The following is a 21,546-nucleotide window of genomic DNA, read 5'->3' as shown; positions in this document are numbered from 1 at the left end:
GCGACCGGCAAGCTGGAACACCAACCTGGGAAGAGAGTGAGCCATAAGGACCAATTGGAGGCCTGTGGGGGATCTCAGGGGCGGGGCTGATAGCTTTGGCATTTTTGCTTTTTGGTGGCCTTAGACTTCCATGAGCCCCACCGCCCGGCGCTCAGGAGGCTTTGTCGAGCATCAAACTGGAGAGCGAAAGGATGTAAACCTTTTATTCTCAGGTGGAAAGGATTAAGCTTTGCAAAATGTTAGCAGAAAAGCATCGATCTCCAGAAAATAATTTGGAGCTCAGATTGGACTTTTAAATGGTACTGAACAGAATTACGATGTGTCACTTTATGTGTGAAATGGAGAGATTGAGTCCCAGCCCGAGTTGTCTTGCAGAACACTAATGGCTTAATGGCTTACGTTCCATAGTTTAACCCTTATGTACAGTTTTATACTCGTTCAGAGTCATTTGAGGGATTAAGCTCCTCGAAACAGGGAGCACATTCTAGGTACGTGGTAAACATTTAATAAATGTAGTTAATGCTAGTTAACCTATCCAGAATCACAGTTCAACAATATTTCTTTCACTTCAGCATCTGTCTGTACATGGTATTGTATTAGTTTTACAGGGGATGCATATATAGTAAGGCAGACTCAATTTAATAGTCTTTACTTAAATATAAGTAAGTTGTGGAAAGCTTACTGTCTAGTTGGGGTTTGGAGAGGAAGAGCTTTTTCAGTGTGCCATGCGTACCATAAGTCCCCAAGATTAAATTGACACATCTTCCTGGAGTGTTAGTCAAAAAGTGTGGCATATTTATATTAAAAACAAACATTGGTCTACTACTTAACACTGCAAATTTAACATTAACTTTTAATTTTTTAGGCAGCTTCTTGTGACAGCCTTGGGGCTAACCATTCATTTTTTTCTGTATAATTAGGTGCATTTCTAATGGAAAAATTTGAGAAGCACTGGAGTATGATTATCATACAAGGCAAAATATGGTAAGCGTCTATATAATATAAAAGCGTTGGCAGGGCGTGGTAGCTCACGCCTGTAATCCTAGCACTCTGGGAGGCCAAGGCGGGAGGATCATTTGAGCTCAGGAGTTCGAGACCAGCCTGAGCAAGAGCAAGACCCCGTCTCTACTAAAAATAGAAAGAAATTGGCTGGACAGCTAAAACTATATAGAAAAAATTAGCCGGGCATGGTGGCACATGCCTGTAGTCCCAGCTACCCGGGAGGCTGAGGCAGAAGGATCGCTTGAGCCCAGGAGTTTGAGGTTGCTGTGAGCTAGGCTGACGCCACGGCACTCTAGCCCGGGCAACAGAGTGAGACTCTGTCTCAAAAAAATAAATAAATAAATAAAAGTGTTAATATAGTCATATGGGATTCAAAGAGAGGCTCACATTCAGTTAGGTCCTGGGAGAGGGGGGCTTCTTAGGTGCTAGTAATATTCTGTTTCTTAATCTGGGTGCTGGCTACATGGCTATGTTCATTATTCATTGACTTGTACATTTTATTTTGATTTTACTTTTCTCTGATTATGTTATAGTTTTTCCCCCCACCCCTACTTCCTGACTATATTATAGTTCCATATAAAATTTAAAAGAAAAGTTATCTAATGTGAAGAGTAGGATGAAATAGAGAAATGAAAGACTTAATTAAAAGGAGAACAAGCCATCTCGTTTAAAACATGTCTTGTATTACCTTGAGCATTTTAAAAAAGTATTTGTTTAGTCTTTTAAACGTTCATAATGTTCTTAAGAATCCAGTCAGCTATTCTGTCACCTTCTCTCTTCTCCAGTCTTCCCCTCTTCAATCATAACCATCTCTTCTTCCCTGCTCCCCAAAAAAGAAAAAAATCTAATTTGGATTAATTGGATTAACATAAATCAGTTTAATGTAACTTATCTAAGACATATTTGTCCTCTACCTGGGAGTTCAAGAGAAGCTGGGGATACGTGTTTTGTTTTTATTACTAGTAAGGCTAATCTACTGTGTGATATTATGGCTTTAAATATCCAGAAATCTTTAAAAGTTCATCTTTAGATCGGGGGAGAAATTTCAACACCTCTGAAATATGAGAAAAATTTTGGCTTTGAATTTTTTCCCATCAAATCAGGAAAATGATGTATATCTATTGGGCTGACTTTATGTGGCAGAAACATATGGATTTAGTCATGAAGCCCTTCCGAAGGAGTAGAAGCCCCCGGATTCCCAGGTACGTTTCTAAAGAAAGTTCAGATAAAATATGCTGTTATACTTTGGGAGGTTCAATTAGGTTAAGAAAAACAAAGTAGTGGCCAGATTATTTATATTTGGGGGAAAAATTCTACACAAAAGATGTCTATTTGAGAGCTCTTATGGAGTATTTGATTTTTTCCCTTCTAGTTGAATCTAATTTTTTACAATCTGGAAGCAAAGAAAAACTAACACAGTGAGTTGGGTGTTAGAAAAAGGAGATTTCTGACAGAAGTGACTCTCACTTTGTGTGTTGTATTCATGAGAATTTTACTGCTTTCTGGGAGAGATGGCTCCCTCAATTATCAATAAAAAGTTGTATTTGGTCTGTCTCTTTCCCAATTACATAGACAACCTGGATCTCACTTAGGAAAAAAGACAGACCAAGGCCTTGAAAAGAATTGGGGACATAGAAATACAGATGCATATATACATGTAACAGATAATAGAAATATATCAAAAAGCAGTATAACTTATTTCAGCATTAAAGCAATTACTTTTATTCTTTAGGGAGTTAAACACATTTTTAGAAATCATATGAATGTATACTTATGGGCATTTTAGCTGTGTGGAAAATGGGGAAAACAAATTTTTATATGTTATAATTAAGATCTTCTTTATAGTTTTCTCAAAATTTGATGTCAGAAAGCATGCACGGGAGCCTGTGGAACTGCAGCCAAGCCACCAAAACCCTCAACAGGGACATCTCTGAGTTCACTGTGATGGCTGCAGACCAGCCACTGGAGATCATTCTGTACCTCCCACTGCTGTGTGAAGACAGGAATGTGTCCTTCGAGCAGGCCCTGGGGCAGATCTGTGGGGTTTCCAGACCTGTCATTGCCTGTTCTGTCACTATCAAAGAAGGCTCACAGCTGAAGCAGCAGATCCAGTCCATTCAGCAGTCCACTGAAAGGCTCTTAGTCTAAACCTGTGGCCTCTGCCACATTCTCCCTGCTGACTCTTCCCCCTGTGGCTGTGTATCATATTGTCTGTGTTAGCATGTATTATTTTCAGCTACTTTCTATTGTTATAAAATATTGTAGTACTACATTTGGTTTCTGGATTTTTCTATTGTTTTTGTTCTGTTTCACAGGGTTGTTTTCTCCCTTCTAAGCCCTTCTACACTAGCTCTGCCATCCTTGATCCTTTTATCCTCCCTTTTGAAAAATGAACTGATGCTCAGAACAGATGGAAGCAGAGTGGTAACACCATTCAAAGGCAGGAAGAGCCAGGAGAAACCTGATGGAACCAGGATAGATATATGGTTCTAGCTCTCATCTGCTAACTTCCTACTGTGTGCAGGATATGATGGAAGTAAACAGCATCCATTTTGTATCCCTTGTGCCTGACATATAGAATCATTCATATGGTTTAAAATGATCAAGGGGTTTTCTTTGCTTTCGAGGGGATTATGTATCATTTGGAGAGGAAGAATGTGTTGTGAGGTTCAGCTTATGTCCAAGTGTCATTTACAAATGTACCCTGTTTGCTTTTGGCAATAATGTTGTTTTGTTCTTTCCCTCTCTGACCCCCAACTGTACCCCTGAGGGTGGCAGGGCAGCAGCATACCAAAGAGATGTGCTGCAGGATTCTAGGGGTGTCCTGGGTGAGACACGGACACTTGACCTGGGTCTTGAAAGAGGAGTGTCAAGGGCAGAGAGCATCATCTGATGCTGGAACGAAGGATTCTGGAGTCTAAGGAAACAACTTCTCTTTGGGCAATGGGGATTTCTTCAGTGGACACTTGGCCCAGCTCTGAGAGCCCTTACCCCTGTTGCCTGCCACAATTGGGTCAGATGTATTCTTTATCACATGAGAAGAGTGCTACTATGTCCTTCATTCTTGTGAATATTCTAATAAAGAAATATATTCATATTCCAATTAAAAAAATAAAAGCATGCACATATGCATGCAAGAGAGTAGAGTGAAATATATTAAGTATTGAAAAACAAAAACACTCACCAACCTAGAGAATTCTATATCTAGTGAAATTATCCTTCAAAAGTGAAGGATATATAAAGACTTTCTCAGACAAAAACTGAGAAAATTCATGTCCAATAGACTTACCCTGTAAGAAATGGTAAAAGAAGTTATTAAGGGAGAAGGAAAACATGTTAGAAACTCAGTTCTTCCCTTGGAGAACTAACCAGGCCCAATCCTGCTTAGCTTCTGAGATCAGATGAGATCAGGAATGTTCAGGGTGATGTGATCATAAACGGAAACTCAGTTCTATACAAAGAAAAGCATCAGAGAAGGAATAAGTGAAGGTAAACAAAAAAGATTCGCCAGTTTCAAAAACCCATTTAGGAGGCCGGGCGCGGTGGCTCACGCCTGTAATCCTAGCTCTCTGGGAGGCCGAGGCGGGCGGATTGTTTGAGCTCAGGAGTTCGAGACCAGCCTGAGCAAGAGCGAGACCCCGTCTCTACTAAAAATTAGAAAGAAATTAATTGGACAACTAAAAATATATAGAAAAACTTAGCCGGGCATGGTGGCGCATGCCTATAGTCCCAGCTACTTGGGAGGCTGAGGCAGAAGGATCCCTTGAGCCCAGGAGTTTGAGGTTGCTGTGAGCTAGGCTGACGCCACGGCACTCACTCTAGCAGGGGCAAAAGAGACTTTGTCTCAAAAAAAAAAAAAACAACCCATTTAGTCTACGATTTGAATATACCCTTAGAATACTTTCTGGAAATATGTGAAAAGTACACACATTCATTAAATCTAGGACATTAGCAATTATTTTGTACATATTGTTTTCCCTGCCTGGAGTACCCTTGACTGTTCCTTCTCAACCTGAAAAGATTCTTCAAGACTAAGTTCAAAAGTTCAAATGGAAGCATGGGAATGTAGTGGTTAAAAACTTGTGTTTGAACTCAAGCTCTGCTCTGTGTCCTCAGGCAAGCTTCATTACCTCTGAGTTTCCTTCAAAAGAACATTGTAGGGTTTTTTAGTGTTGTGAGGAATAAATGAGATAACATACAAAGCAGTTAGCATAGTACCTCACTACAAGGTGCTCAATATATGATAGTCTCATAAAGAAATACAGTTCCTCAAAGTCTTCTCCAACAGTCCCAGGAAGAATGCTATTTCTTTCTTTGGGCTTCCAAATATTAAGTTAATACTTCTATTTGAGCATTTATCACAAAGTATCTTATCTGCTCACTTAAATGTGCATTCTTAGGCCAGGCGGGATGGCTCAAGCCTTCAATCATAGCACTTTGGCAGGCCAAGGCATGAGGATCGCTTAAGACCAGGAATTCGTGAGCAACATAGCAAGACCCCGTCTCTAAAACAATTAGCCAGGCGTGGTGGCACTTGTAGTCCCAGCTACTCTGGAGGCTAAGGAGGATCATTTGAACCCAGGAGTTTGAGGTTGCAGTGAGCTATGATGATGCCACTACATTCTAGCCAGGGCAACAGAGTAAGACCCTGTCAGGAAAAAAAAGAAAAGTGCATTCTTTGAAGCTGGAATTGTGTTCTATACAACTTTTTATTGTTGGCACGTAGCAAGTGCCCGTCAATTTGTAAGTACTCAATGTTTTTTGGATCAATGAATTACAGGCAATAAGGTATGGAGTGGTTTTCTCAAATTTTAACATGGAAGCTTTTAGAGAGTTTGTTTAAAATGCAGCTTCCTAAGCTCCTAACTCCTAAGACTGATTTCCTAGGAACCTGTATTTTAGCAAGGTACCCTCCCCACCACACACAGGCACAATCTTGGTGCAATGGTTTTTGCAACACACTTTGAGAAACATTGTATAAAGCATGACTTACTGGAACAGTGCTTTGTCTTAAAAATATCACGAAGGTATAAACAATCATAGTAAATACATTTCTTACTATCCCTTTTGCTGTAGACATTCTAAAGAAAGGAAGAATAAGCTAATTATAAGCACAATTATATTTTTACATGTTAGCTCTGTTACAGTTCGTTATATATGTTACCTACATTTGGAATTTAAGACTTTTAGCTCCTAAATAAATTCAGGTGTCACTTGTAAGTAGATATTAGTAGGATAGATCATACTTATTCTCTTCATGGTAATAATGGTATTATTGGCCGGGTGCGGTGGCTCACACCTGTAATCCTAGCACTCTGGGAGGCCGAGGCAGGCGGATTATTTGAGCTCAGGAGTTCGAGACCAGCTTGAGCAAGAGCGAGACCCCGTCTCTACTAAAAAAAATAGAAAGAAATGATCTGGACAACTAAAAATATATAGAAAAAGAAATCAGCCGGGCACAGTGGCTTGTGTCTGTAGTCCCAGCTACTCGGGAGGCTGAGGCAGTAGGCTCACTTGAGCCCAGGAGTGTGAGGTTGCTGTGAGCTAGGCTGATGCCATGGCACTCACTCTAGCCAGGGCAACAGAGTGAGACTCTGTCTCAAAAAAAAAAAAAAAATAATAATGGTATTACTGGTTAACTTATTTTGATTGAGATGGAGACACTATTCAGACTCTACAACATTAGCTGGTGGTCAGCCTTGATGTGCCCTGTCCCCCAGCCTTTACATGTCACAATTATAGTACTTTTGAATCCCTCACTTTCTACATAGGCTAAGACAGAGGCATGTATGCTAGTGAAAATGGGAAGGCATTACTAGTGTTGTGTGGAAAGTTTTTATTTCCAATTTAAACAAACGAAGTTACAAAACTATGCCCAGAGAGCCAGTAATAGATCTTTATTATACAGAAATGTGAAGGCTGTATGCATTAAATGAGAAAGTGTTTGGCAGTGAACATTACGTAGATTCAAACTGAAGACATCCTCATCTTACTGAGTATAATATTAGTATAAAAATATACACTAAGAGTTGCAAGAAAGAACTCAACTCAACTTCTATCCTGCAATTAAGCTAAAACTTTCCACAGGAAACCCTGGTTTCAATTCATGCTGAATTGTTCAAATGGAAAGAAAAGCTAAGTCAGATAGAGAAAACACATGGACTGGCTTCTGTACTTTGAAGAGAGAGCCAGACTGAAGCTCTATTCACCTCATATTTAGAATCTGTTTTACATTACAATCTATATTTCTATTCACCTAAGAGATACCTGAAGTGGAAAAAATGTTAACCAAATTAGGGAATTTTTGTTGGGCTAAGTAGGTTTGGCAGAGGGGATAAATGAATAATTACTCTGATCAGGAAGACTTGATGTCCAGTCTGGGTCATCTGTATTAGCTCTTTGACAGCCTGTTTGTCTGTAATGGTCAAGAGTCAGTATCCAATTAATGTATAATAAATGCTAGACATTAGTACAACTCAGTGCCTGTCCTCTTTATATCTTTAAATACTGGACTTTATATCAGTATGCTTTTGACACCGAATTCAAAATTAGCTGTCTAAATAGGATCTATTTTTTTTAGAGACAGGGTCTCACTCTGTTGCCTAGGCTAGAGTGCAGTGGCTCAATCACAGCTCACTGTACCTCAAATTTAAAAAGGATCCTTCTTAATAAAGCTTCTTGCCCTAACTACTGAAATGTAAAATGTTTTAGAGATTTGGCCAGAAAGATGGTTTTATTTTTTTGAAACAAGACTGATGACTTGGGGAGTACCTGTGGATTAAATATAGACAAAACTATTCTCAGAACCCTTAAATAAAGACAGAATTTATCAATTTGGTGTAGGAAGCCAAAAATAGGGAACAAGATGATCTGGAGTTCACATATATACTGATATTCAGTGGTTGAAACTTACGATTTCCTCAATTCAATCAGAGCAGAAACATTTAAAGTAGTCTGGAGGAAAAAAGACAGTCGTGCTAAAAGATAGAAATTTTCATGCCACCTCCCCTCTTTCCTCTCTTACAAATTCTAATGCTGACTGCATGAAGAAGGTGGTTGAGAGATACACTTTTTTCATTTACACTTTTGTCCTAATGAATGAGGGAGCGGGATAATGCTAAGAGGGAGCACAGAATGTATTTCTGGCTCTAGGACTGGGAGATCCAGGTAATCAAATTTAGGACATTCTCATTAGGTTAGAAAAGGAAAGATGAGAAAATCACTAGCAGGACATTAGACACCCTCTGTTCCAAAAATTAGTTCTGTTTCCATTGCCCCTTATTCAAAGAGAGAGTTATTTCAATAAGCTACAATATTTAGCAGAGACAAAGGCTGTGAAAACATATATTTAAGATAGAAAACAAACTTAGAAAAATATAATAAATGGTTTGCTCTTCATCTCATTCACATTCTGTGGCTGGAGAACTCCAGATTCCACTTAGATATTCTTGTTTATCCAAAAGCACACTGGATGAAACTAAACCAAGAAGTGGGAGAATATGTTTATTGGGTGTGTGTGGGTTCACCCAGTTTATTCCCCTATAGAGTGGAAGTAAAGGAAGAAATCAAATCTGCTTGATTTCAATGTCTATGGAGAAGCCCTGAAGTTGCTCTCCCTAAATCAGGAGCTTGATTCAAGAGAAAAAATGATGAGACATATCATCACACAAAACTCAGTGATGGGGTCTCTGACAGTCACCAGCCAGCAGGGGAAAAGGAGAAACCAACCTGCTGGCTTTAGGATTTATTGAAGGCTGCCAGCACAGCCCAGATCATCTCTGTGGCACTGTGCTTTGTCCCCTCCACTTCAGGGTCCAGTTCTACTAGGTCCTTGGCACGATTCATTGCCACATCATACTTGTCATCTGTCAGAGAGGAGAAGACATTCTCTAACACATCAGAGGAGTGGGCTAGCACCAGGAGTGCTAGTGTTCGTTTGTCCATACGCTGAGGGTCATTTACCCACCGCTCTAGTACACTATCTTGAAGTTTTTTCACTAGTCGCTGTTTCTCTGTTACATTGGTAACTGGATGAGTAGTCATGTCAAATAGCAGGAAATTCTGCTTCTCAGTGGTTAGAATACCCTTCTCTACCAGGTTCTTTGCAATTCGCTCTCGTACATTTCTTAGCTGGTACTGTAATTTGAAGGGGTTCCAGGTCTCACCTATGGTAAAAAAGAAATAGGACATAATTAACAGAAAGAGAAAAACAAATAAAAAAAGTAAACTGGTTATCTGGAACTTTGGTTAAAATTTTAAAAAGCATAATCTTCATTCATTTCTTTTCATTTAATCATTATTTCTTTATCTGGTTTTGACTCCAACCATATTTCACATTAAACCACCTTAAAAAAATGTCACTAAGGACTTCCATATTGCTGGAGGTTATGCACTTTGTTTTTGTTCTTATATGACCTGTGTGTGACACTGTCAATCATTCTTGTATTTTTGAAATTCTCTTCAGGGCCAGGTGTGGTGGCTCATGCCTGTAATCCTAGCACTCTGGGAGGCTGAGGCGGGAGGACTGCTTAAGCTCAGGAGTTCGAGACCAGCCTGAGCGAGACCCTATCCCTACTAAAAATAGAAAAATTAGACACACGGTGCATGCCTGTAGTCCCAGCTACTTGGGAGGCTGAAGCAGGAGAATGGCTTGAGCCCAGGAGTTTGAGGTGCAGTGAGCTATGATGATGCCACTGCTCTCTACCCAGGGTGACAGAGCAAGACTCTGTCTCAAAAATAATAATAATAATAATAATAATTATCTTCAGGACACCAGTCTCTCCTGGATGATTTCTACTTTGTATTGTGGAAGTTCCATTTGGGTTGGTGAAGCTGTGAGGACTGAGGTTCCCTTCCCCTACTTGTAGAGCCTAAGGCTCTATCCCAGGTCTGGTAGGCTGTCAATATTGGGACTCCTAGAATGCCCTCATTCCAGCTTGCTTACAGAGTTGAGGTTCTGCACCAGAAGAAGCAATGCAAGAAGACCAGGGGTTAACAACCTTTTCCCCCTAGTGCCTACTCATAGCAGGGAGGGTATTACTGTAGGAGAAGTGGGCCACTGTCCCCAACTCTAGCTTCAGTACAGTGCACAAGTTCTGCCTATGAGGGGAGGCAGGCCTGAAGAATGAAGAGATCCACAGTTCTGCTTGAGAGGACTGACTTTATTTGGAACAGAGTATGGAGAATTCTGTGCCTAAGGTTGTTGTTGAAAAACACAGAGATCTTGGTAGAGAACAATTGTGAGGGTGCTGCTAGCTCCATGATACTGGTAGCAAAAAGCCAAATGACAAAGCCTCCAGAAGTTTACCAGGGAGAACCAGAGAAAGAAAAAACCAAGAAAAAAAGCCTGGAATCATGATCAACACTGCGGGCTGGGAAGGCTGTGTGCTTGTACTAGGCTGCACTCACTCAGGAACAATCAGAGCAGGGTGTGGGGCTTGACTTTAAAGTATTCCCCAGGCTACACATAGATCCACTGACAAGGATGGATGCTTCACTAGCACCTGGGGCTTAAATACAACCTCTGACCAAACACTGGCTGAACAATAAGCTATTCCAACTCAGGGGCAACTCCTAGGAAGCCAGGCTTAAAAATAAAATCACATGCATCCCTGGTAGGTTGGAAGACCATATGCATGACCAAGGCTGTATTCGCTCTCAGAACAAATCAGAGAGGGAGCTTTCAAGTCACTAGTGCCTCACTGAATGTGGGGCAAAAACTTAAGTTCCCTGAATTGTGATAGCTGTGTCAAAATCACACACACACATGCAGTAGTAAAGGATAAAACATCTAAATAACTAAAGGCAATAAAAGCACAACCTTTGACTAATAAGTGGTGTCAGCTAACCCAGTGGCAAAATCTAGGGAGTTAGGCTAGAAGATAAAAATAAGGAAAAAAAAATCTGAGCAATGACATCAGAGGCTGCACACCGCAAGGGAAATAGACTTCAAAGAGCTACTGTAGCCATGTCACTAAATAAATAAACAAATTACCAAGCAAACATCATTAACCCCTAAGGGGAACGAGGGACCAGTATCCAGAGTTGTACAATATATTATCTAAAATGTCCAGTTTTTGACAAAAAGTTACGAAATATATGAAGAATCAGTAAATTGTGACCCATTCACAAGAAAAAAAGCAGGCAATAGAAACTGCCTTTGAGGGGCTGAGATGTTGGCCTTAGCAAAGACTCCAAAGCAGCTATCATAAATATGTTCAAAGACCTAAGGGAAACAACACATCATCATATAAAGAATATCAATAAAGACATAGAAATTATAAAAAAAGAACCAAGGCAGGTGTGTGGCACATGCTTGTACTCCTAGCTACTTGAGAGGCTGAGGTGGGGGGATTGCTTCAGGCCAGGAGTTCAAGGTTGCAGCAAACTATCATCTTGCACTGTACTCCAGCCGGGTGACAGAGTAGGACCTTGTTTCTTTCTTTTCTTTTTTTTATTTTTTTTTGAGACAGAGTCTTGCTCTGTTGCCTGGGCTAGAGTGCTGTGGCATCAGCCTAGCTCACAGCAACCTCAAACTCCTGGGCTGAAGCAATCCTCCTGCCTCAGCCTCCCGAGTAGCTGGAACTATAGGCATGTGCCACCATGCCTGGCTAATTTTTTCTATTTTTAGTTGTTTAGTTGTTTTAGAGATGGGGTCTCACTCTTGCTCAGGCTGGTCTCGAACTCCTGAGCTCAAGCAATTCTCCCACCTCGGCCTCCCAGAGTGCTAGGATTACAGGCGTGAGCCACCGCACCCGGCCTAGATTGTTATAACTTTAGGATGTTAAATATAATCCCTATGGTAATAACAAAGACAATATAGAATATATACACTGAAGAAAATGAGAGGGGAATCAAAATGTTTTAAAACTCAACTAAACACAAAAGAAGGCAGTAATGAAATAAATGATGGACACTAAAGCTACAAGCCACATGGAAAAAAAATAGCAAAATGGCAGAAGTGTCTCTTTTTCAGTAATTTCCTTCCTCCTTCCCTCTCCCTTCCCTCTCTTCCTTCTTCCTTCCTTCCCAGGGTCACCCAAGCTGGAGTGCAGTGATGCAATCATAGCTCATGGTAGGCTCAAGAGATCTTCCTGCCTCAGCCTCCTGAGTAGATAGAACTCCAGGCATGTGCCACCTCACCTGGCTAATTTTTTTATTTTTTAGAGATGAGGTCTCACTATGTTATCCAGGCTGGCCTTTTTTTTTTTTTTGAGACAGGGTCTTGCTTTGTTGCCCAAGCATGAGGGCAGTGGCATCATTATAGCTCACTGCAAACTCAAATTCCTGAGCTCAAGGGATCCTCCTGCCTCAGCCTCGTGAGTAGCTAACTGGGACTACAGGCTCTTACCACTGTGCTCTGCTGATTTTTTCTATTTTTGGAGAGACGGGGTCTCACTATGTTGCTCAGGCTGGTCTTGAACTCCTGACCTCAAGCGATTCTACCGCCTTGGCCTTCCGAAGTACTGGGATTAAAAGTGTGAGGCACCACACCGAGCCTAGTAATTACTTTAAATGTAAATAGATTAAACTATTCAATGAAAAGACAGAGTAGCAGAATGGGTAAAAAAAAAACATCACCCACCTACTGTAAGCAGTCTACAGGACATTCACTTTAGATCCAAAGACAGAAACAGGTTGAAAGTGAAAGGATGGAAAATGATATTCCATGCAAATTGTAACCAAAAGAGAGCTGGGGTTGCTATAAAATAGACTTTACATAAAATAAGGTTATAAGAGACAAAGAAGGGCATTATCTATTAATAAAAGGTTCAATACACCAAGAAGATATAACAATTATAAACATTTACACACACAGGAGGACCTCCAAATATATAGAGCAAAAATTGACAGAATAGACAGAAATAGTTTTACAATAATACCCCAATTTTTTTTTTTTTTTTTTTTTTTTGAGACAGAGTCTCACTGTGTTGCCCGGGCTAGAGTGCCATGGCATCATCCTAGCTCACAGCAACCTCAAACTCCTGGGCTCAAGCAATCCTTCTGCCTCAGCCTCCCAAGTAGCTGGGACTACAGGCATGCGCCACCATGCCTGGCTAATTTTTTCTATATATTTTTAGTTGTCCAATTAATTTCTTTCTAATTTTAGTAGAGACGGGGTCTCACTCTTGCTCAGGCTGGTTTCGAACTCCTGAGCTCAAACAATCCACCCTCCTCGGCCTCCCAGAGAGCTAGGATTACAGGCGTGAGCCATCGCACCTGGCCAATACCCCAATTTCAATAAGGCACTGATCAATAAGACAGAAAATAATTAAGGAATTAGAGTACTTCAACAACATAATAAACCCACTAGACCTAATAGACTAATACAGAATACCTAACAACAGAAGAATACACATTCTTCTGAAGTGCACATGGAATATTTTCCAGCACAGACTACATGTTAGGCCACAAAATAAGACTCGGTAGTATCCTCTATCACCACAATGGGATGAAATTAGAATCAATATCAGAAGGAAATCTGGAAAATTCACATATATGTAGAAATGAAACAACACACCTTTTTTTTTTAACAACATACTCTTAGACAACCAATGAGTCAAAGAAAAAAAATCATGAGGGAAATTAGAAAATACTTAAGAGATGAATGAAAATAAAAACACATAAGCCAGACATGGTGGCTTACACCTGTAATCCTAGCACTTTGGGAGGCTGAAACAGGGGGATCACTTGAGGTCAGGAGTTCAAGACCAACCTGAACAAGAGTGAGACCCTGTCTCTACAAAAAATAGAAAAATTAGCCGGGAGTGGTGGCATGTACTTGTAGTCCTAGCTACTTGGGAGGCTAAGGCAGGAGGATCACTTGAGCCCAGGAGTTTGGGGTTACAGTGAGCTATGATGATGCCACTATACTCTACCCAGGGCGACTCTGTCTCAAAAAAAAAAGAAAGATCTCAAATAAATAACCTAACTTTACACCTGAGGGAACTAGAAAAAGAAGACCAATCTAAAGCTAAAGTTAACAGAGGGAAAGAAATAATGATTAGAGCAGAGATAAACAAAATAGAGAATAGAAAAACAACAGAGAAAAATCAATGAAACCAAACTTGTCTCTTTGAAAATCAAAATTAACAAACCCTTAGCTAGACTAACAAAGAAAAAAAGAGACAAGGTCGGGAACAGTGGCTCATGCCTGTAATCCTAGCATTTTGGGAGGCTGAGGTGGGAGGATTGTTTAAGCCTGGAAATCGGAAGTTGTAGTGAGCTGTGACTGGGCCACTACGCCACTCCAGCAGCCAGAGCAACAGAATGAGACCTTATCTCAGGAAAAAGAGAAAGAGAGAGAGAGAGAGAGAGAGAATACAAACAATTAAAATCAGAAATGAAAGTGGAAACATTACCATCAATCTTACAGAGATAAAAAGGATTATAAGAGAATACTATAAATAATTGTATGCCTTACTTCTGGAATCCTCACAGAGAAAAAAAATTGTATGCCAACAAATTAGGAAACCTAGTAGAAATGGATAAATCCTTGAAAATCACAAATTATATAAATTGACTCAAGAAGAAATAGAAAATCTCAACACATCAATAACAAGAGACTGAATCAGTAATCAAAAATCTCCCAACAAAGAAAAGTCCTGAACTAGAAGGTTTCACCAGTGAAGTCTACCTAACATTTATTTTTTTGTTTGACTGGGTTTTTTTTTGTTTGCTTTTGTTTGTTTTTAAATTTCACTTTAATAAATTTAGGGGGTACAAATGGTTTTTTGTTATGTGGATGAATTATATAGTGGAGAAGTCTAGGCTTTTAGTGTACCTGTCACCTGAATAGTGTACATTGTACCTCACTGGTAATTTTTTATCCCTCACCACCCTCAATCTCCCCCATCTGAGTTGTCAATGAAGATAGAATAAGTCTAATCAAGGAATAAGTCTAACCAAGGAGGTGAAATATTCATACACTGAAAAGTATAAAACATTGTTGAAAGTAATTAAGGAAGACCTAAATAATGGAAAGACATCCTGTGTTAGTGGATAGAAAGACTTAAGATGTCAATACTACCCAAAGTGATCTACAAGTTCAACACAATCCCTATCAAAATCCCAGCTGCCTTTTTTGCAGAAATGGAAAAGCCAACCCTCAAATTCATATAGAATGGCAAAGGGCCCAGAATAGCCAAAACAATCTTGAAAAAGAAGAATGGAGGACTCACGCTTCCTGACTTAGAAACTTACTATAGTACAAAGCTATAGTAATTAAAACAGTAGTATACTGACATAAGGACAGACATATAGACCAATGCAATAGAATAGAGAGCCAAGAAATAAACCCTCACATATATGATCAACTGATTTTTTGCCAAGGCTGCCAAGACTACTCAATAGGGAAAGGACTGTCATTTCAACAAAAGGTACTGGGAAAACTGGATATCCCATGCAAATAATGAAGTTGGACCTTTACCTTGCACCATATAAAAAAATGGACTCAAACTGGATCAATGTCCCAGTTAAGAACTAATACTATAAAACTCTTAGAAGAAAACATTGAGGAAAATCTTGATATTGGATTTAGCAATGATTTCATGGGTATGACGCCAAAAGTGCAGGCAACAAAAGAAAAAATAAATTGAAATTTATCAAAATCAAGAACTTTTGTGCATCAAAGGATACTATTAGGAGAATGAAAAGACAACCTACCGAATAGGAGAAAATATTTGCAAATCGTACATCCGATAAAGGATTAATATCTAGAATATATAAAGAACTTCTAAAACTCAGGCCAGGCGCGGTGGCTCACGCCTGTAATCCTAGCACTCTGGGAGGCCGAGGCGGGTGGATTGCTCAAGATCAGGAGTTTCAGACCAGCCTGAGCAAGAGTGAGACCCCGTCTCTACTAAAAAATAGAAAGAAATGATCTGGACAACTAAAAATATATATAGAAAAAATTAGCCGAGCATGGTGGCACATGCCTGTAGTCCCAGCTACTTGGGAGGCTGAGGCAGTAGGATTGCTTGAGCCCAGGAGTTTGAGGTTGCTGTGAGCGAGGCTGATGCCATGGCACTCTAGCCAGGGCAACCAACATAGTGAGACTCTGTCTCAAAAAAAAAAAAAAAAAAAAGAACTTCTAAAACTCAACAACAAAATTGTCAAGCAACCCAAGTAAAAATAGGAAAAGGACTTGAATAGATAGTTCTCCAAAGATATACAAATGGCCAATAAGCACGTGAAAATATGCTCAATATCATGAGTCATTAGGGAATGACATGAAAACTATTTTCATTTAAAAATGAAAATCAAAACCACAATGAGATAACATTTCAGATCTACTGGTATGGCTATAATTAAAAAAAAAAATGAATAGAAAAGAAAATAACAAGTGCTGACCAGGATGTGGAGAAATTGGAATCCTGGTGCATTGTTGGTGGGAATGTAAAATGGTGTAGCCTCTGTGGAAAAGTTTTTAGGCTTCTGAAAAGGTTAAACATAAAACTGCCATGTGACCCATATGATCCAATGTTAATTCTAGATAAATATCCAAAAGAACTGAAAGCAAGAACTTGAACAGATATTTGTATACCAGTGTTCATAGCAGCATTATTCACAACAGCCAAAAGGTGGAAACAAGGCAAGTGTTCATCAACAGATGAATGATTAAACAAAAGTGGTATATACATACAATGGAATATTATTCAGCCATAAAAAGGAATGAAATTTTGATATATACTGCGACATGAATGGACTTTGAAAACATGCTTAGTGAATAAGCCAGACATAGTAAGAAGAAATGTCTAATTCCACTTAAGTGAGGTACCTAGAATAGGCAAATTCATAAAGACAGAAGTAAAATAGAGCTTGCTAGGGACTAGGGGGAGACAGAAAGAGGGAGTTATTGTTTAATGGGTACAGAGATTTTATGGGTAATAAGAAAGCTTTGGGGTTGGTCCCAGTGCAGTGGTGTTTACAACTAATTGATCACAACCAGTTACAGATTCCTTTGTTCCTTCTCCATTCCCACTGCTTCACTTGACAAGCCTTAAAAAAAAAAAAAAGCTTTGGGTATAGTACAGATAGATGCATTATGGTTACAAAACATTGCAAATATATTTAATGTCACTGAATTATATACTTATAAATGGCTAAAATAATAAATGTTATATGTATTTTACCACAGTAAAAAATGTTAATCATTAATTTACCGTATGACCAAGCCTTGGCTTCTCAAAGTGCTAGGATTACAGGCATGAGTCACCATGCCTGGCTGATTAACCATGCTTTTTATGTCTTTCATTAGTATAAATAGTGGATGGTATGTATCTTATCCAGCATAATGAATTTCTGTACTTCTATTCCCAAATTTAAGGGGAGGATAAAAATAACAAAGTGTAGAATTTGTGAAGCATTTTGAGTCATTTTACCAGTGAGCAGCTCTATCCATGTTTGGACAGTTTCTGTGGGTTCAGTTGCTTTGATGTGTTTGAGAGTTTCATCCAGTAAAACGTCACCCGTTGGGCTGTCTGACTTTAGCAGTACCTTTGAGGAAAGAAGAAGGGACCTTGATTCATTCACTTCATTCAAGTTAAAATCTTTCAATGTATCATATGTACATTACTGGCAAGTGTTGTAGGACATGTAAAGAAACATAATACACTGTCCCTGCCCTCACGAAGTTTAAAATCTAGTATGGAGTGACAGTGAAAAGATAAAAACAATATTTCAGGTGGGCTCTAGTGACAAACTGAACATGAATGCTAATGGAAAATATATTCAATAATAACTCTTTCAGTCTGGATAATCAACTTTTGAAGCCATTATAAAGGCAGGAAGCCAGTTTTGCGGAAAGGTTGATAAGTTTGGTTTTAACTGATATGGGATAGCTAAGTTGAAATGTCTAACCAGTAGTTAAATAAGTTCCTGGAGGTATAAAAAGAAGACATACCTAGAAATTTGGGAGTTAATCTCATTGAGCTGACAAATGAAGCTGTAAAGGTAAATGATATCTCTAAAAGGACAGAAAATCACTGAAAGGAATATAAACTGACTGGGGTGTTAAGGAATGCAGAAGTAAAGGAAATAGGGTACAGTCAGAGAAGAAAGAGAATACGATACAATAAAGGCCAAGAATGGAGAAAATTTCAAGTGCAAGGAGGTGATCAAAAGTATCAAGTGCCACATATAGGTTAAAAGAGAAAAATAAATTGAAGACTGAAAAGCAGCTGGTGATATCTAAGAATGTCATTTCAGTAGAGTACTTAGGAGGACAGAGAAGTTATGAGTGGACAAAATGAGTAAGAAAATGGATACAGGAGTATAGATAGTTGGAGAGGACTTGCAGTAAATGGAAGGAGAGAAACTGAATAGTTATTGAAGAATAACCAGGGTTAATCAAAGACTGACCTGACCCATAAAATTACCTATATAATACTCTATTTCATAATATTATAGCTATAGATATAGAAGGAGTTTAATCAGCATCCTAAATGTGATTCTTCTGCACAGAAAAGGTAGACAAAACCATGAACTTCCTATAACTATTTTATTTTACTTTATTTAATTTATAAGGGGTGGGAGGTTGTGAAGAGGGGTGCTCAGTTGCCTTGTTTTTGTTGAGACAGTCTCACTCTGCCGTCCTGGGTCAAGTGCAGTGGCATCATTGTAGCTCACTGTAATCGCCAACTCCTGGGTTCTAAGTGACCCTTCTGCCTCAGCCTCCCAGGTAGCTGGGACGTAGGCACCACAACGCCTGCCTGGTTTTTTTTTCCTTTCTTTTTGGTAGAGACGGGGTCTCACTCTTGGTCAGGCTGGTCTCAAACTCCTGAGCTCAAGCAGTCCTCCCGCCTTGGACTCCCAGAGTGCTAGGATTACAGGCATGAGCCACTGTGCACCTGGCCCCTATAACTCTTGACTATGGATACTACTCCCTCTGCTATAGGATAATTAAATCTGTTCAGACAATGGGACTGCTGAGTCAGTGATATTTATCTTGTCTCACTACTCAAATCTTCTTATTTTTTCAAAAATGTACTGTTGGTATTTGCCTATTCATAAATTAAGAGGATGTTCAAAGAGAATGCCATACCTTTCTGTCTAATAGTCGCTTCTTACGCATGGTGGGGGGTTCAAGATAGATTCGACCCCGCATAGCCAGCTCTATTAGGATGCCCCCTCGTAGGCCAGATGATATGCAGTCATTCCAGAAAGATGTGTAACCCTAGGAAAGAGGAAAAGAGAAGGGAAAGAATGTTCTGAAAAGGATACTGACTTCCAGCAGGCACCCTAAGAATGGGCTACTTTGTTGTGATTCATTTCAAGTCACACTACATAAACTCAAAGCACAGAATAAGAGAAAAGAATGTTTTTTAAGACTCTTAACACCCTAAAATATGACTTTCTGACTTCAAGCTCTTTGATGAATTCTTATGGTTTGGCTGTTAGTTAATAATCAGCATGCCAAATTTTAATTTTTGATAAGAATTTTTGGCTTTTTTGAAGTCTCTTTCCCATGACTCTAAATTTCAGAGTGGGTTAAGAGTAAGACAAGCAGAAAAAAGCATAAACCATTTGAGCCTTTTACTCCTCCTAGATATGTATTAATTGGAAGCTATTTTGATGGGAGATATAGTAGAAAACCACTGTAGTTAAGTGCCTTAGGTACATTACTTAACCTTTCTTTTTTTTTTTGATACAGAGTCTCACTGTTGCCTGGGCTAGAGTACCATGGCATCAGCCTAGCCCAAAGCAACCTCAAACTCCTGGGCTCAAGGGATCCTCCTGCCTCAGCCTCCCAGGTAGGTGGGACTACAGGCATGAGCCACTGTGCCCAGCTAATTTTTTCTATTTTTAGTTGTTTGGCAAGTTTCTTTCTATTTATAGTAGAGATGGGGTCTCGCTCTTGCTCAGGCTGGTCTTGAACTCCTGAGCTCAAGCAATCCTCCCGACTCGGCCTCCCAGCGTGCTAGGATTACAGGCATGAGCCACTGCGCCTGGCCTACTTAACCTTTCTGAAGTACCATCTCCTCATCTGTAAAATGCAGACACTAATATCTATTTCCAGAAGTTTGTTGCGAGGATTAAATGAAATGAAATATATGACAAAGCATTTAGTATATTGCCTGGCATATAGTAGGCAGTTAAATGTTAATTTCCTTTCCCTAGAAGCTATATGGAATATACAAAGACATATATGAGAGCCACTGTCTTAAGGAGCTGAAAATCTAGCTGGAAAGACCATGTAAACTCGAGGAAAGTTCTGTGACAATATAACATTTAAATAAAAGCTCAACTGAAAAAATAGAAGAGATTGTCATAATTGACTGTTAAAAGTTTGGTTTGAATGACAGTTTTTCAAATTATAAATCACTTTAGGGCTAGAGTAGTCAGGAACCCATAAGAGACTTGAGATGGGGTTTGAAGAATAGGTTGAATTTGGCAGACAGAGAGAGTTTTCCAGATGAAGGAAATCATCCAAATTCTACCTTTTCTTCAAAGGGCATTCTAAGCAAAAGTGTCAGGAGAGAGGCCTCATATACATCATACAGATCTAACTCAAGGTTTTAAAGAGAAACCATGAGATCAAGTTGGTTAGGGCCAGGCTATGGAAAGTCTTGATGTTTTGAGTTTTTTTAGTGAAAGGCAATAGGGAATCCTAAACGTTCTGAGCAAGGAGTTATGATGAACATAAGGAAGACCCATCAGGCTTACTAGAACTATTCAATACTCTTTAGCTATCTTTGGCTGTAGCATTCCCCTCACTGGAGAGAAGCTAGGTGAGATGGTGACAGGGAGGTTCTAGCATGGCTTTACACATCAGCAAAGAGTTGAACTAAATAATTACTATTAATAGCAGTAATGTCTAATATTTATTGAATACTTACTATGTACTACATTTGTGTTAAGCTTTTTTACAGGAATTATCTAATTATATCTTCACAACAACCCTATAAGGGAGGTACTACTATTATCCACACATCAGAGATGAGAAAGCTGAGGCTCACAGAGGTTATATATAGCATAACAGAGGTCACAAAGCTAACTAATAGAATTTTTTATTTAAAAATTTTTAAATTCCATTCTTTCTTTTTATTGGCTTGGCAGTTACGCATTCTTCTCTTTTAGAAATTAAACTTGAAATTTTAACATGCATGATCATTAATTTAAAATTAACAAAATCTAAATTTTAAAAATTAATCAATATTTTAACCATCCATTCTCCTAGTTGTCCAATATTTTATCTTTTTATTACCTTAAAACTTAGATATCATCATCATTATTTTATACAGGTAGCACTTATTTAGATTTACTCAGATGCTTACCAATTTCTTTGCTCACCGTTCCTCCTTGCATCTTAGACCTCCTTTCTGGTATCATTTTCTTTCTTCCTAAAGTAGAATTTCCTTAAGTGAAAAATCTGTTGGAGGCAAACTCTATTTTGTTTATCTAAAATATTTTTGTTTCACTATCATTCTTTTTTTTAAATTTTTTTTCTTTTTTTTAATTTGACATCCTACCATTGAAACACTATCGTTCTTTTTTTCTTTTTTTTTTTTTTGAGACAGAGTCTCACTGTGTTGCCTGGGCTAG

The 21,546-nt window shown here is 39.0% G+C and overlaps 1 protein-coding gene across 1 annotated transcript in view; it reads right to left on the bottom strand.

Moving 5' to 3' along the window:
* Positions 1 to 8,332: 8,332 nt before the first annotated feature.
* Positions 8,333 to 21,546, bottom strand: part of GOLPH3L (golgi phosphoprotein 3-like) — a 42,509-nt gene continuing 29,295 nt past the window's right edge. The window contains exons 3-5 of the mRNA XM_012658931.1: positions 19,046 to 19,177; positions 17,385 to 17,499; positions 8,333 to 9,167 (exon numbers count right to left, since the gene is read on the bottom strand). Coding sequence (XP_012514385.1) covers positions 8,740 to 9,167; positions 17,385 to 17,499; positions 19,046 to 19,177 — 675 coding nt within the window. The 3' untranslated portion in view covers positions 8,333 to 8,739. The remainder of the gene's footprint in view (positions 9,168 to 17,384; positions 17,500 to 19,045; positions 19,178 to 21,546) is intronic.

Source organism: Propithecus coquereli, unplaced genomic scaffold (assembly GCF_000956105.1).
Source record: "Propithecus coquereli isolate 6110/MARCELLA unplaced genomic scaffold, Pcoq_1.0 Scaffold59, whole genome shotgun sequence".
NCBI classification, from domain to species: domain Eukaryota; kingdom Metazoa; phylum Chordata; class Mammalia; order Primates; family Indriidae; genus Propithecus; species Propithecus coquereli.
Note: the sequence above shows the minus strand (reverse complement) of the source record. Positions and strands in the feature narration are given on the sequence as shown.